The sequence below is a fragment of the Blennius ocellaris genome (assembly GCF_963422515.1).
Source record: "Blennius ocellaris genome assembly, chromosome: 15".
Classification (NCBI taxonomy): domain Eukaryota; kingdom Metazoa; phylum Chordata; class Actinopteri; order Blenniiformes; family Blenniidae; genus Blennius; species Blennius ocellaris.
Window position 1 is genome coordinate 5,234,400 of NC_137664.1, and position 17,015 is coordinate 5,251,414.

At 42.2% G+C, this 17,015-nt stretch overlaps 1 protein-coding gene across 2 annotated transcripts; it reads left to right on the forward strand.

Moving 5' to 3' along the window:
• Positions 1-1,545: 1,545 nt before the first annotated feature.
• LOC308140398 (uncharacterized protein) lies at positions 1,546-13,877 on the forward strand. 2 transcript variants are annotated; one of them, XM_080510164.1, is made up of 28 exons: positions 1,546-1,642; positions 2,318-2,523; positions 2,621-3,269; positions 3,675-3,778; positions 3,879-3,944; positions 4,110-4,265; positions 4,357-4,490; positions 4,595-4,689; positions 4,784-4,838; positions 4,926-5,060; positions 5,151-5,384; positions 5,582-5,645; positions 5,731-5,872; positions 5,957-6,066; positions 6,177-6,540; positions 6,728-6,862; positions 7,300-7,336; positions 7,426-7,539; positions 7,638-10,425; positions 10,516-10,676; positions 10,771-10,904; positions 11,621-11,672; positions 11,800-11,953; positions 12,039-12,184; positions 12,428-12,529; positions 12,626-12,872; positions 12,985-13,210; positions 13,284-13,877. In XM_080510164.1, the coding sequence occupies exons 2-28, from the start codon at positions 2,324-2,326 to the stop codon at positions 13,398-13,400; spliced, it is 6,921 nt and encodes a 2,306-aa protein (XP_080366290.1). In that variant the 5' UTR covers positions 1,546-1,642; positions 2,318-2,323; the 3' UTR covers positions 13,401-13,877. The 2 variants fall into 2 exon arrangements, with proteins under 2 accessions (XP_080366290.1, XP_080366291.1); XM_080510165.1 differs by lacking the exon at positions 6,728-6,862.
• Positions 13,878-17,015: the final 3,138 nt, after the last annotated feature.

Genomic DNA, 17,015 nt, shown 5'->3' on the forward strand with positions numbered 1-17,015 from the left:
TGGAACCTCCTTTACGATGGAAAGGTAAAATTATAATATGGCCATGTGTATCGGTGTAATGGCTGACTCATATGTTGAATTCACATGTAGTTCCACCACTTCTTTCGAGAGAAGGAAGCTTTAAAAGCTTGATGTTGGCTCTTTCACACTGACAATGACGAGAATCCGCAACAAGACAGCTGTAATATCTCATAAAAGCAGGCTCAGTTTTATTTGAAACAGGCACTGTAAACTGGCCATATTTCTTGTTGTGAGCAGGATTTTATTTCAGAGGCTCAACGAAGTGTGAAACAGAAGTTCACTGAACTTGTAAAGGAGATGTGCTTTGCTGGAGAGTACAACTTTGTAATAAAACTGATATAAACAATTTTCAAGACCAACCTGTTTTTGCCAATTAATAAAGTACAGTAAGTTCTTACTGTTACAAATAGGAAGACTTATCATATAATTATGTAATACTGACTGTTGTCATGCCCCTAAACATAGCATCATCATCAACATGATAAATTGTGGTCAGAAAAGCTTTTACATCACTGCAATAATTATAGTCTTATTCCATGGGGGTTCCATGGTGTAATGGTTAGCACTCTGGACTCTGAATCCAGCGATCCGAGTTCAAATCTCGGTGGGACCTGAGTTATTATCGCAAATTGGACAAATATTACTTTGTTCTTGAAAAATACAGATTCAATGACGAATGTAAATAATCAGCAGGACAACAAGTGCAAACTGCTCAAGTCACAGAAATATTTGCTCAACGGATTTTAATTGCAGTGAAGAGGACCTATTGGCAAGGTAACCCACAATGATCTCCATGAGGTGCATCTTCCTTCGGCTGTGTGTGCAACATGTTTTTAAAAATCCCCAAATCTAATAGATTTGTCCATGGATGATGAAAAACCATCCCTGAAGATTTCATGCAATTCCTAGTCTTTGCAAAAAGTTTGTGAAAAACATACATAATACGTGCATACAAGCGGATCCATAAATGTATACACGCAGACAAAAACATCTCTAAACTTCTCTTCACTTTTGTTGGTGAAGGAAACAATGATGCAAAGATAATGCAAGATAAAACAATGACCTGTCAGATGTCGGATTTTTTTGTGTGCAACATGAACGCACCGCGGTTCCATGGTGTAATGGTTAGCACTCTGGACTCTGAATCCAGCGATCCGAGTTCAAATCTCGGTGGGACCTGATTTTATGTATCTCTCCAGGCTACCCAACGTCCTCTCGTCAACCAGAATGATTAAAATCAACGTCATGATTTCGCATTATTTGCCTGATGTCTCGATGTATAACAATAATGAATGCATCGGTTTGACTACAAGTCCTGACACCCTGCTTTTCATTCAATAACAATGTCACGTAAACTTCACGATCCAGCTCCTACGAGTAGATTCTGATAAACTGGTAAAACGCGGTAGTCGCAGCAATCTTGCTCACGTACGACAAGATGTTGCCTCATCCAGTTATATTCGCCAGACTTCGTTTCCCATAATCCCTTGCGCTCACAAGCCTGTTTCGTCACTGAGAAACATGGCGGATTAGTGAATGCATGGAGTCGGTCCGCTACACAGCGTTCCTCGTCGTTTAATAAAAGCATATTTCTCCATGAAGACGACTCAAGCCTGAGCGGGTACGTGATTTAAAGTGAAGTAGCACTTTTGGACAAAGTAAATATTTACATACAGTATTCTCAGTCACGTAGCATGACCACAAATACCTAACAACTCCAGTAGTGTTGTCATACGAGTTTCCCAAGCGTGTAGTAGTGAACCTTAACTCATTTTCATTGATAGGTTTGATTTTTGGGTGCCAGTTTCCACTTTACGTGGTGTTTTCCTGGTTTTAAAATCATCCTAAGCAGTCTTTCTCATGTTAACATAATGTTAGCTTAACGACAAGCATACAAGCTTGTCATTAAAGAAAAATAAACGATTTTCTCTATATTTTAAACAGTTTAGAAAGTCTGTTTCCGCGTTTTTATACGTTACACTGACTAAATATCACTTTACTTACAGAGATGCACCAGCATCACATGTAGAGCACACTGGCTGCATTATGGACTTTACAGTATTGCAATGCTGCCCGGCAAATTTCATGTAATCTGGATCTTTTGTTATTGCTGAAATTTTGCTATTTTCTTTCCCATGAATTATTCATCCCTAGTGTAGTTAAAATTGCTGCATTTAACTGGGTTTACATGGACACAGCGTGTCTTACTGAAAACAAACTCTTTATTCGGTTTTGTTTTTCTTGGTCATCAGATTTGTGTGCCATAAATGCAGCTTTCACTTTTTGTCTTTTTCAGGTCGCAATGTTTCGCAGGTCAAGATTTAGTGCCCGCCCTAATGTTGGCACCGTGGGGCGAGGAGCAGCAGCAACACCTCAGGAAGCACCGCCAGCGAAACAGGAGGCCAACGAAACCCTGACAGACACCAGTGAGACCAACACTGCTACAAGTGCCGTGGTGGAAAATAAGTCAGACGTGACATCAGAAAAAGCTGCGGCTCCAGAGTAAGTGACGTACAAATTGGAGTCCTTATATTTAAGAAAGGACATGTACAGTTTATGAAAAGATTTATGGATATAGCTTTCTTTTTTTATTACTCAGGGATTGCAACGATCAGAATGGGGAAGGAACTAGCTCTGCAGCAGCGGTCCAGCGCAGGAAGCGATTTTCTGTTAAACCCAAAGTGGCCCCTGGTCGCCCAGCCACCCTTTCACGGACGCTTCGGTCCCCCATTAAAGCGGTCTCTGAAACGCCCGTTCAGTCGTCCGGTTCTGGTGTTGAAACGTCCGTTTCCACCAGAAGTGGAAACACACCTGCCACTCAAGGACTACAGTCCCCGAGACGAAGGAGATCCTCCGAGGGTAGCAAATCGCCACGAGTCCAGACCAAAGCGACCCTCGTTTCCTCCGACAGCTCGGAGCCTGCAGTCATTCCTCCAGCTGAAGACGTGCCAGAGCAAACCCATCTGCCATCTCCCAGCAGCAGCCAATCTGAATTCGCATCCGACTGTCAAGTGAAAGAAGTTCCGCCGATCAGGCTTCCAGATAAAGTACCGCCTTCTCTACCTGACCGGGAAGCTAATGAATTATCAGAAAAAGCCAGAACTCTGGTGTCGTCAAAAACCGCTCTCTCGCTGACGTCCTCAGCATACTCTTTGAGTCGACTCCTGAACGGCCCGTCAGATCTACAGAGGCTTGTGAAGGCACAGAAGCTCAGAGAGTTGCTCAAGCAGGAGAGATGTAAAGAAAAGGTGAGCTTGGATATATCATTTTATGATTTCAAATGTTTTTCCTGGTTTGCCTTTTGCTTCACGACAAGATTGTTCAGGCTTCAGACCTGCTGGCTGCATTTGTTGAGTCAGGAAGGAATATTTCATTCGCTAAAATGCTCAATAAAAATCAATTATGACAAACATACATTTATAAGGGCTGTACAAGCAGTTGTTATGATAGTGTAGTGGTTAGCAAGCTCACCTGGCTGGAGTGTTTTTGTGTGGCGATGACATGTTCTCCCTGTTTCTGTGTGGTTCTTTGTAGTTTCCTTCTTCAGTCCATAAATGTGAATATGTTAGAAGGTGTCTTATTCATGGTGTTGGTTGGTGTGAAGCAGATTTGATGCATGGATTTTTTTCATGAAGGCCATTCTTACATTGCAGATCCGAAAGAAAGCTAAAGCACGTTCAAAGGAATATTCTTTAGATCCCACGAAAATGACGATGAGGGACCTTATTCATTATCTTCCGACATCTAACCCCATGTCGTAAGTACCTCTGGACTTTTTTTATTCAGCGAGCAGGAGTCGCGTTTAATTCTTGATTTGTCCAAATCTTGTATCACATACTTTTGCTTTTTCATTCTAGGTATGATTTAGAAGATTCAAAGCAAGAAAATGAGACTGTGCTCCCACCCTCTCCAGTGAGAGAAGCGTAAGTTGACCAACTACAATTGAACAGTCTTCAATCGTCATTGTTAAATTATACATAGTTTACAATTATCCTGTGAACTTGAATGACTTGATAATTTATTTTTCCCTTACATTCCTCAATTAATTTTTTTTTTTTGTCTTAATATTTGCACGGTAACTTCTGAAGTTCTCCAGAGCCAGCACAAGAACCCGAAGCCCCTCCTAACAGCACGGCGAATTCAGGGGAGGAGGAAGATGGGGGCGAGGATGACCAAGAAGATGCTCTCATGGTTCCTCAGGTCAAAGTAGCAGAAGATGGCTCGTTGATTATTGATGAAGAGAGGTAAGAATAGTTTTGTTTTAAGACTGTGGTATCTTGGGAGATCATCATCCGAATTGCTGTCCTAATAATGGGCTATGAACTCATCAAACAGTTTAACAGTGGAAGTCCTGCGAGCCAAGGGACCAAACCCAGCACAGGATCGAGACCCTATATTTGAGCGAGGCTCCACGACGACTTACTCCAGTTTCAGAAAAGGGACCTATACAAAACCCTGGTCCAGTGAAGGTAGCTCTGATGGAGTTAAAAAAACAAACAAACAACTAATTACACACATTAGTTTTGCTTAGTTGCCTTTTTTCACGTGTTTTTCTGATTTGCTTTAATCACAGAGACGGACATGTTCTTTCTGGCTGTGAGCATGGTGGGGACAGACTTTTCCATGATTTGTCAACTGTTTCCACATAGAGCCCGGTCAGAGATAAAGGTCAGTATTTACATGATTATTTAAAGAGCACTGACTGAGCAAGTCGTACGAAGCGAGTCGGATGTAATGGTGTTGCACCGATGTGATCTTTCAGAACAAATTTAAAAAGGAAGAGAGGTTGAATGCCTGGAGGATTGACAAGGCTTTCAGTGAGTATCCTGTAAATATTATGATATCAGTCTATTAGGGACCTCTGGGTGTGTTTTTTTACACTTTGTTTGTCTTCTTCTTTGTAGAAGAGAGACGGAAACTGGACATTGAGTACTTTTCTAAACTTCTCGAGAAAATTCTGGAAGTTCAGATGAATCGGAAGAAACTCAAGTCGCTCGCTGAGAAAAATGCCCCCAAGCAGTGCAAGAGAAAAGCAGCTGGTAACTGTCCCTACGTGCATTTTTTGTTTTGTTTGGTACTCTAAAAATGTTCTCAGTTTAATAATATTGGTGCTCTTTGTTTGTTTACAGCCAAGAAACGTGCAAGAAGGCTGAGTAATGTGGAGGAAGTCGATGAGGAAGATGAGGATGAAGTCCCTGACTTGGAGGAAGAAGGAGAAAAGGAGAATGAAGACCTCTGCAATGAGGGAGGTGTGCCTGCCGCTGAGCCAAAGAGGAAGAACAAGAGTAAGAAGAAAACAGACGCATCAACTGAGGAGCTGAATGGCAAGAAAAGGAAAGCAGGGAACAAGAGCCCTGAGCAAGGTAACTGAATGGAGTATAACATTTCAACATTGAACCACCATGAGATTATAACTTTGTGTTATGAAAAGTGACATGGAAAGTTATTGATATAAATGCAAGCGATAAAAATTCAATTCAAAAATGTAGTTCAAAATGTAGTTGCTTTGGCTTTTATTTCCTGTTTTCTGCTCAAATGTCTTCCGTGTTTCTATTTGCAGGTGAGGCGGACGTACCTGAAGACGCCGAGGCACCGCTCCCTGACGATCACACAAATTCAGACACGTAATAAAAGTTCTATTAACATTTTTAAAATTTGATTCGCTTCTGAATTTTCATTGACCTTTGCTATCTTGTTTGAAATCTTCAGTACTCATGATGCAGTCAAGCCAGCTAAACTCTCACGAGCAAGAGCGCCAAAACCAACCCTGCCTCTGGGCCGGAAGTGGGGCAAAAAGACGGCGTCTTCCACAAAAGTCAAAGATGGAGATGGCAGCGCGCTAGAAGAGCAGGTCATTTCCTGTTCAGATCAGAGCTTCTGAATGCATTCACATGTTGCAACTATGTCTTATTAAAAACTTCAACCAATACTTCAGGTAAATGAAGATGCATCAACTTCAAGTGAAGCCAACAAGAGGAAGGCAGCAGATGTTGACATCTCAGACGAAGACGAGGACACGCCCGTTCAACCTCCAAGACCGACGAGGTAAATGATCTCATGTCTTCACCCAAAAGAAGCTTGTTCAGTTTCCAGATGTCATTCAATGCATTGTAGCCTCCTTCCTCTTTTAACGTGAGCAAAATTGTATTTTTCAGATATGGCAGAGTGCCTAAACCCACCAAGCCCTTGACTTACTCCGACAATGATGATGCCCACTCGTCTGCATCTGAAACCTCAGCGTCCCCTCCCTCCGCTGCCAAACCTAAACCCAAATGCACGACCAAGAGGGGAAGGCCACCAAAGCAACAGTCGCCCTCTAAAAAGCCCAAACTGGTCATGCTTCAGGCTTCTCGGTCAGAATTTAGTGATGAAGAAAACGAAGGCCAGTGGGGTGATGAAGTTGAGAGGCAAGAGTGGCCATGCAGCTCCAGGGCAGACGACAGCGCCTCCGTATTTGTGCCCACAGGCCTGCACACCCTTCAACCCGAGATATATGAAGTGGATGAGACCATGGAGGAGGTAAAGGGAAGGAGTTTCCCCAAATTAGATATGTTGTACCCAACTCTCACTTCATTTCCTTTCCCTTCATTTCATTCATAAATTTTTTTTCACCTTTTCACATTTTTGTGTTTTGCTTTAGTTTTCTACTGTGTTTCATTTTTCAAACCCTCCACTCCTGACCCCCCTCGTTTCCACACACGCACAGCTTGATATCTTGGCCAGTATGCCCGATGTGTTGGGCATTTCCCAAGAAGCACTGTGCCCTGATCCATCTTGTGAGCAGTCACAACATGAGACAGACACAGCTGAACCATATGAACATCAGCTGGACCTGCTGGTTGTAAGTGACCTCTGCCTAACGTGTTGCGCCAGGAAGTTTGGAAAGTTGAGCTCAGTTTCATAGCTATTTTGTAATTTGAAAAATCTTAATATATGGGTGAGTCATTATTATTGTTATTATTATTATTGTTTAAAGGTTTTCAGATGTTTTCTTACAAATTAATTGTAACATATAATAGATGAAAAATGGCATTAAGCATTAATATAGGCCAAATTTTGATATCCAATATTATGTTGTGCTTGATAAAGTTCCTGTAATCGTTCTGTATAAGCATAACCAGCACAAAGATATCTAAAGAAATTGAGACAGTTGTTTAACTGCCGCTACTAATATCAGTGTTTTCTTTATATATCACACCCCTACACAAATTCACATTTACTTACTGGAGCTTGTAAAATAAGCTTTTGAAGTCACAAATGTTTGTGTTTGCCCTGCAGGACGTTATAGATTTCCTTTCCGCAGACCACACAGAAGGTAAAGTGAATTTGTAGTCATTTTTTTATCGACTGTATATACACTTTTAAATCACTTAAAAAAATGTTTATTCACTTTTTTATTTCCAGTATCTGAGGAACAAAGTTACAATGAGGCCGCACAGACCCTGTTGACTATTGGCAACGTGGCTCACATCGCTCAGTCCCTACAGAGTCAAGAAACCATAGACGATCCCAAAGAAGGTGACACACTTTGCCATACAATTTACTGAGCTGAGGTAGTGTTGCATTCATTAATAGATTGATATAAATCTAAAATGTCCTCTTGTATTTGAATGCAGGCACCTCAGAAGACAATAACAAACCCAGCAACTTAGAGGAACAGTTGGCCTCAAGGCCTGCTACAGAAGAGGAAAGTGTTTCTGTAGGAAGCCAGGATGTTGCAACATCAGCGACGGCTACCACAGTGGAAGTAAAAGCCACTGAAACTCACGCTGGGAGTGGTGACGTAGCCTTTACTAGAGCTTGTGATCAGGCGAGCACTGAGCAGGAGACTGTGATTGAATTGGAACCTGAGCCAGAGAGTTCAAATAAAAAAACACCACAAACAAGCAAGGGTCGCTTGTCCAAGCAGAAACCCAAACCGAACCTTGCCCGGATGTCAAGGACTTCGCAATCAAAGTCTCAACCAGAAGCATCACCTGGTGAAGTGAGCCATGCAATAGCGCCTGCTCAAGAAACAGTCCCAGAAGCTCAAGACTGTGCTCCAACAATGTTAAAAGTCAATATAATAGAAGAGCCGTCTTGCCAGGAAACGATTGTTGACCCGGTGGAGACAAGTGCAGCAGTGTCACATCAGACTTTATCAGAAATCCAGAGTTTTCTTTCAACTGAATTCCAGTTTGAACCAAGTAGGCTGACAAGAGAGGATGCAAACGTAACATCTGAGTCCACAGATGAAAAACATGCTTCCCCGGTTGAAACATCTGAGATGGTAACCTGCGACTCGACACTCACAGAAGTCGACCAGGACAAAGTCGTAGATTTAACCATTAACCAAGAGAGCAGTGACAAGTCTACCCCACCAGCTAGTCAGGTAGAAGGAAGTGAAGTTGAAACCGCGCAGACATCAAGAACTAAAGCTCAAACTACCGAAGAACCTGCAAAAACAGAGTCAACTTGTGAGTTCATCAAAGAAGACCTGACGTCGAGTTCTCAAACATCTGAAACTGTCCCAGGGACACCAGTTCAACAAGAAACGGATCCACAACTGTCCTGGAAACTTGAAGACCTTGAGTCTTCTGTTGTGGTTGCCACACCTGCAGAAGAAGAACAATGTACTGTATCTGCTCATCAAATGAGGAGAGGTCGAGTCCAAAAAGTTAAACCAAACGTACCCCAGATAGCAAGAACTGAAAGGTCTAAACCTCAAACTAGCAAAGAATTAAATGTAGGCCTGGAGTTGGACGTTGAACCCCAACCAACAGAAAAACTTAGTCAGAGCACTGATCCTGCTTCAAGTGTTAACCCCTTATTTAATGTGGATAGTACTCCTAAGGAAATTACTCCAAATGAAGACAAACATACACATCCTGAACCTCCAAATCAGGTCGACTTGATTCCCTCACTGTTTGAGGAGAAGACATCACAAAACGAGAAGCTTTCCATCGAGCAGAATATCACAGAACCAGGCACTACATCTAAGGTCATTGATGAAATCCTGCCTGCCCAGGTCCAAACAGCTGAGATTAGTTGTGAGGATATGTTGACAACTGACCCGTCAGTCGCACAAACACAAGTTGGACTAGAATCAAATGCAAATTCAACCTCAGTGCAGATTCAAACAGGCCAGGATGATGATCCTGCTTTTGGTGCTACTTGTGTTAAAGAGCCACCAGTCAGTCAGGAAGAGAATCTGGCTGCATCAAGTTCTCAAGGGAGGCGGGGTAGATTACAAAAAATCAAACCCAAACCAATTCTACCGCAGACATCACGCACCAGGATGTCAAAATGTCAATCTACAAAGGAGCCTGTGGAGAAGGGATCGAGTCTAAGCACCAAAATGGAGGTGGACCCACAGCAACTATGTCCTTGCTCTCCAGAAAAAAGTCAAAGTAGTCATCCTGCTGTAGCAGTGGTTTCTGCTGTGAAGCAGGTCGCCGGAGATCCACGTCCGACTTCCTCGATCGCAGAAGAAAACCTGGTATCTGACGTCGAAGCAGGGGAGAGTGGCAGTAATGATGTGGTGATGTATGACCTCGCAGGCCCAGAATCACAAATTGGAAAAGGATCCAACGTACGTTCAACTCCAGTTCAAGTCCAAGAGGGCTGCGATGATCACACCATTGCCACAGGTATCAAAGAATTACCAGCCAGTCAAGAAGATGCTTCCGTTCCATCAAGCTTGCCAGTAAAGAAGAGTCGATTGCAGAAAATCAAACCAAAACCAAATCTGTCACAAACTAGAACTGTCAACCCGGTCGCTCCTGTGCAGCCTGTGGAGGAAACATCTATTCCAACTTTGACGGCTGAAACTAAAGACACAACAGCAGATGGAGAAATGAAACCATCTTGTAGTGCCAGCTTACTGGAGACATCAAACAAAACGGAGAGTACTGATACATCAGTTTCAGACTGCATACCTTCAACTGAGCAAGAAACAAAAGAAGATGCCCATGGTCTCGCCTCACGCTCAGAAGGAACAGTAGAAAACACATCTCAAAGAAGACGACTTTCCAAAGTCAAACACAAGCCCAACCTACGTTTGTCCACTCAAACTGCACAGATAAAATCCCCCGAGGACAGCCAGCCTGCAGATCACAGCCTGAAGGACATTTCCTCAAGTTTGTCAACGGAACAGCTGCTAAGTGATACTAACAATGCACGTGGTGATCTGGAGCTTGCAGAGAAAATTGACGAGCACCTGCCACCAGCGCACAGTCCATCAAAGCAAGAACCCACCTCAGTGAAGTTTGATAAAGGGGATTGCAAGCTGGACATGTCAGCCGGAACTGCAGAGCCAAATAGTCGACTAATCATTGATCCAACTGCAGATTCTTCTGCAGAATCAATAGCATTGTCCACTGATGCCTCTTCAGTGCATTTGAAAGGAAATTCAACTATTGAAAGGTAAATTACAAGCGTCATTAAATGGACCTCAACACATGCAGATGTATGCCTCCAAGAAATCCAAAGTCTCTCTTTCTTCTTCTTTTCAAGTACGGAGGATGTACAGTCAGAGTTGACTGACTCTCCTCAGACATCCAAGGAAGCCCCCCAGGCTCGTAGAGGCAGACTCATAAAACCCAAACCCACCCTGGGTTGCGCCAGCCGCCGTCGCCAGCCGCAGGAAGCAAAGGACATAAATCCCACAAAACCAGGTTTGACTGAAACAAAGTTGCTTTATTTTGAGCAAATCTGAGCAGATTGCTGCCTTAACGAGTCTGATGACTGACCATGATTGTTTTTTCACAGAGTCTGGCAGCAAATCGCTGGGTGTGGGGGATTCTGGTGACGCTCAAGAACCAGTGGTGGGAGTTACTGATGAGTCCATTCACCAAGAAGCACAATCTGCTCAACCTCCTCAGTGTGGAACATTGTCCAAAAAGGTACAAGGAACACCAGATTTTCTTTGTCTTTGCAAAAATATTCCACTTTTGACCAAAGACAATTTTGCATAAAGTTCAAGGTACAGAGTAGCAGTCATCCACTATGTGAGCCTGGATGTGAAAAAGTTTTTAATGATGTAGACGTTTCATTCTAGTTTTGATATTAGCTGGATGAATGGAGGTTTTCCTTCCAACGCTACTTGATCAGTCGGGGCACGTTTGAAAGAGTATATTTGTGAAGTGGCAGTATTTTTCCTTTTTTTCTTAACAAAAAAACCGATTAAGTGTCATTACTTCTCTTGGATCAAATATTGAACATCTCTTTACAACTGCTATTTGATTCTCCAAACAAGGTGTTTTAACTCCACATAGCAGAGAAGTAGCTACTTGAAAAATGAGCGACTGTAATAAAAGCGACTAGAATTGACATACTTGAGGTGTAATTTGATGTTTCTGTAATTGCAATCTAAACACAAGAGGTACGTTCTCTACTTCTATCATGCAGCCAGCAGGGGTCAGTCAATATCTGTTATCGACATGACCTGCCCTCTAGTCCAGATACATATTTGTTTTAAAGATACCAGGTTAATTAGACCATTACACATTTTATATTCAGGCTTTTTTAAACACATTTGGTTCACTGCTAATATTTAACACAAAAACACATCACTAAATCTCAAACTTTTTATATTTCCCTCCAATTTCCTAATCCCTAGGTTGCACCATCACATACACAAGAGAGACAAAGTTTTCCAATACTTCAAGCCAGTGAGTATGATTTCTTTTATTGTTCTCACTCACATGATTAGACTGCATACAAAGTTTTCAGTACATACTATGTTGGGGTTTTTTTTTTTTTTTTTTTTTTATTGAATGCCATTTCTCTTGCTTTCAGTGCTGCCGGACAATGTGCATTCAGATCCCGATGAGCCGTTTTTCGTCTTGTCTCTGACTGAGATCCCACTGGCCTCGTCTCTGGAGGCAGCGAGCAGCGTCGCCGAGCCGCCGTCTCGTCGCACAGCAACCGATACATCAAGACAGCAACCAAGGTGAGCGTCTGCGGTTGCTGATCTTCCAGGCAGGAGTCTCTTTTGTTCAGTGTCTGATCCACCAAACGTCTGCATGCCTCCACAGCGTTTCAGGAGCGAGTTCAGTCACAGCGGGAGAGCCAGCTCCGTTTAATGTTGTCATATCCACAGAGGAGAGTGCTGACAAGGGCCTCTCCAACGTAAAAGACAAAGAGTCTGATGCAGCCGCCTCTAACGTAAGTGAAGGATCAAGTGTTCACACATCTTGAAAGCTTCTTCATCTAAAATCTGTCCTGCTTAAGAAACATTTAGGGTTTCATTGTGTTGAATTCATTAATTTGTCACATATTTAATTCTTCCCTACACATGAATTTTACCGCCTCGGGTCCAAAGTTGTCACAAGGTAAAATATTTACATATTTTGGTAACTTTTTTTATTTAATTATTTACATAGTATTGGTTTTTAATTTGAGATGTTCCATGTTGAAGAAACAGGAACTGTTTCAGTTGAGCCCCAAAAGTGCCCCCAGTCTGCAGAGAGCGATGAAGTTGCCATGACTTCTGAAAAACAGAATCCAACAGGCACTAGGAGAAAAGGTATACAAAAAACCGTACACGTGTTTATTATAGTCATTTTCAGCACATTAAAACTAACCTTTTCACCCTGCGCCCATGATCTCTGCTTCCAAACAGCCCAGTCGCAGGTTAAACCCGTTCTGACGAAGAAGAGACAAGTCAACAAGGCCCTCGATCCCAAGGAAGCAGAGTTCGCTCTGTCTCCAGCAGCTCAGGACTCAGAGCAGGCCGGGACCTCTCTGCAGCCACAAGTTTTTGATAGGGAAAAGAGTGGCCATGATGTAGACAGCGAAAGTCGGAGAGAGGGCGACGTCGGCTCGAGCGCACAGACGACGCGGAGCACCAAGGCCGGCAGGCAAACGAGGTGACGGCAAATTTCACGGAGGCTCCTATCTAATCTGCGTGATTTGCTTAATTTATGCAACGCCTTCGATCACTTCGAAGTCAATATGTCTTTCTTCTCTCCCCGGTGATAGAGCCAAAGCCATAGCGGCGCCTCCAAACAATCCCCCACCAAGCAAAGCAGCTTTGAAGGGATCAAAGGCCAAAGCTCCAACCGCCAAGAGAAAAGAGTCGTCGCCAGAGCCTGCAGCCTCCACATCACATGCCGCCGTTTGCACACGGCAGCCAAAGGGAGTCCGCGCACCGACTATTACATCACCTGCAAAGGAGACACCGACTCGTCTGCAGTGTGCAGCTGAGGTAACAAGGCAAAGCTTTTTTTTACACACTTGTATCAAGTTGATCGCAGCTCATCTGTTGCTCTCTGTTGCAGGTTTCCGACTCTCAGCAAAGTGTGACTTTGAGAGGCCACTCCCAGGACGACGAGGAGCCTCTCAGTGTGTCTCAGTATTTCTTAAGTGACATTTTTACTGCCGTGGACGATGAGTAAGAACCATGGGGCAAAAAGGACTAAATCGGAGGGCAAAAACACACATTTTTGTGCTCTGTGATCTGTTGATCTTAATTTATAAGATTTTATTTTCTAATGTTTTTGTTTTTTTTGCTCTGTTTAACAGAAACAAACCACATCCAGAAGCACTTTGAACTTGTACAGGAATTACAACTGATTAATCTTACTTTGTAAACTGCAAACTGCCAACAGATCGGTGAATTACTAGCGAATGCTCTTGCTGACTTGTTCCTTTTTTGTCATTCAAGCTTCAAATATCTTAGGATTTTGCTCAAAGCTGTGAAATATAAATAGTGTTCAGAAGCGAACCGTTTCATGTTCAAACTTCGCACATTTCCAGACAACTACACTGGTATAAAGATTTAACACAACGTGGCAACTTCATATCATCTACAATTGTATATTTGAATGCAGTAGCTTTTTTTTTTTCTTTTCAAAGTAAAGATAAAAAATAAATCATAACACTTTTGTTTGGATGATGTTGTTGCAAGGACGTGTCTATGAACCAGAGTTTTATCTGCCTCGCTGTTGTCAGCCTTCTTGATATAGTGTATTATGTATACACTTGCGCTCATACGTTTACAGACCCTAGCAGTATTTGTTATTTTTCAGAGAATGCGATTATTAAGAAATGTATTTCATTCAGTCAGTGGTTGGGTGAAGCCATTTATTGTCAAACAACTGTATTTATTCTTGTTTTAATTACAACTAAAACTCCACAGTCTGCCAGGGTATGTAAACATATAAGCACAACTGTATAGTGTGGAGTTGTGGAGCATTTCAAGAATACATTTTTCAAATGTGCAGCTTTCACATGATGTTTAATACAGGAATTTAAAGGACATGGAATAAAATGTTTTTTTTTTTTTTCAGCTCGTATTTCATAAAGTTGTTTGTTTTGTTTTGTGCAATCTCCTGATGTGCTGAAGCATTCAGGAAAGTAGTACATTTTCCCACTTTTTGTGTTATGTCTACGGAATGCCTGTTCCATTATCTCCTGGTCGACTCTTAATAATAGCAAAACAAGCATTGCTCTACTATTTTGATATTTAATTCCTCTTTTTATAATGCAATGTCAAACATTGGATGACTCTTCCTGGGTGGAAATCGAAGATTTCCCACTTAACATATACTTTTTGGATAAGCCCTCTCTACTGCTGAGTAGTTTACGGGAAGAAAATAAAAATCCAGAATCAAATATCTTTCAGACATCTGTTGCAAGGCAAGGCCAATGTTTTATGTCACTTTGTGGGATAGTGGAGCCAATGTCAGCCGAGTGGGTGAAAGCAGGTTACACCACAGGCCAACCATCAAGAGATCTGACCACTCCCCAATAGTGTGCACATAAACAGCTGAGAAATATTACCAGTTTTTTTTTTCTTTCTGTTAATCGCAAAAGATTATTTAAGGCATTTTTGAGGATCACCAGAAACTTGTTCAGCAACCTGAGTGATACCTTAATTCAATCTACTGTAAAATGAAGGTCGTCTGGTCTCATTTTTGATACTTTCGTTGTTTGACTCACCTAAATGTGAAACCAAGACCTGCTACGTGACAGGGCGGTAAGAAGACTTGAATGAAAGAGCAGCTATTTGTCGGTTTTCATTATTGCATTTAAGGAAAATGTACAAGTTCAGTACATATTCCAAGCCTTTTTTAGTGAATCTTTGTTGACATCCCTCGTGAATAAAGTGTCCAAGCAAAGTGCTTTAAATGTTGGCTACTTCTGACACATCTGGATTCTTTATTTGTGGCCTCGAAATGTACAAAATATGACTTTATCTGCTTGAGTGCGTTGTCCCTTCAATAAGGGACAATGCATTCGAGCAGATATTACATAATGCAATCATATAAATCAGTCAATCATGGCACAACAAGTCATCAGAATCGAGTCAAATAATGTCTCCAGTTCCCACAAGATTTCCCACCATGTACAAGGAACAGTGGATTAGTGGTTATTGCGCTTGCCTCACATTGAGCAATCCCTGGTTTAAGTCTGGTTTCCTACAGAAATATGTGGTTGGTGACTAACCAGTGTGACAGCTTGTGGATCGACAGACGGTTTCACTGAGGCCTCTGGTAGAGACAATAATCTTGTTGTGACGCTCACAATGATGCAAGTTCCACACTTGAGTTTTGGTCAGTTTCTGTGGGAATATACATGATATTTTAGGATCCATCGGTGCATATGGTAGAGCTGCTGGATCGAAAAATATCTGAGATGCTAATCTGTCATGCTGCAACCTCTTGTAGGTGGGGTCGGGAGTGGGTGGGGATGGGGGGGGGCTGTTTTGATCCCTCAGTTGAGTAACTAAGTACTCTGTCTGCAGGTCCACTCCCAACACTTGTTTCAGTGAGCGTTGAGATTAAGCCTGTTCACTCAGAACTGCCTGACTGCGCGGGGAGCCGTCCTGCAGAGAGGGAGCATGAATGACAACATCCAGGTCAGTGAAACCACATAGTTTTGTACTGACTGCATTGCAAATGACTGCAAATGTTGTGTTTTAACAGAGAACAAAAGCGTGTATCTGATATGTCTTTTAACATTAGCTGTCGCTTAATCTGTGTGTAATCCACATTTGTGTAAAGTGTGTGAAAGAATGTCTTCACGTCTGTCGTTTGAGTGGCCCATTAAATCATTTGAGATGCAGTCACTGAGTAAGATTTGAAATATCAGCAAGGCTTAAGTAAAATAACATCATTTAATTACGCAACTAACTTCTGATCCCTAAATCTCAAGTATGGCTTGGTGACGCTGGGTAATCCCCAGACAAGCGTCACAAGGGACTCATTGTTCAGCCAGTCTTGAAAGTCTGATATAATCATTTAATGTCCTATGTTTTCTGCTGAGATCAAAAAGCTCATTCAGAAAAGAGGCCTGGCCAGAACAGTAACAGGAGTACAATTACTCTTAAAGCAACTATTGAAAACAATAACACATGTTCATACGCAACATGGAAGCTGTAGCAAGGCGTTCACTTAAAGAGAAACTAAGCTGCAATCAAGAGATTCAACTTTTGTCATCAGCCTTACTTTCCTGGGGGGGAAAAAAGAGTTCTTCATTAAAAATAATAAGAATAAAGTTTTTGTGATGAGGATTGCTAATAGAATAAAATTCAACCTGGTTGTAATTTTATGAAAATAAATTCAGTATTCCTATAAGGAATCTCATCTACTGTAAGTGAAGATTGAATTATTGCGGTATATGCTAAAGAAATTCCAGGTCCTTGCCGTGGGAAACAATAGGTAACAATACCTCATATGCAGAATTACAAGAGTATTGGCCCAATCTCACTTGGCATGACATCACTTTAATGGATCTTACACCTCCCGTCTGTGGATTAAAGGGATGTGACCATTTGACAGTGTTGCCTGGTCAGTTCTACACGCTTATGTAAAACGTCTGAATCGAATGCGTGTGTGTGTGCGTGTGTGTGTGTGTGTGTGTGTGTGTGTGTGTGTGTGTGTGTGTGTGTGTGTGTGTGTGTGTGTGTGTGTGTGTGTGTGTGTGTGTGTGTGTGTGTGTGTGTGTGCATGTTTGACAGATTGACAGAAAACAGCAATCTGGGCCACGGGGATGAAGTGACCAACCAG

Excerpts from the sequence above, each read along its gene's own strand:
- LOC308140398 (XM_080510164.1), top strand. The coding sequence starts at position 2,324 with ATGTTTCGCAGGTCAAGATTTAGTGCCCGCCCTAATGTTGGCACCGTG. Across the intron at positions 5,873-5,956 it reads GCAGCGCGCTAGAAGAGCAG|GTAAATGAAGATGCATCAAC; the intron begins GTCATTTCCTGT and ends CCAATACTTCAG. Across the intron at positions 11,673-11,799 it reads TTTTCCAATACTTCAAGCCA|TGCTGCCGGACAATGTGCAT; the intron begins GTGAGTATGATT and ends TCTTGCTTTCAG.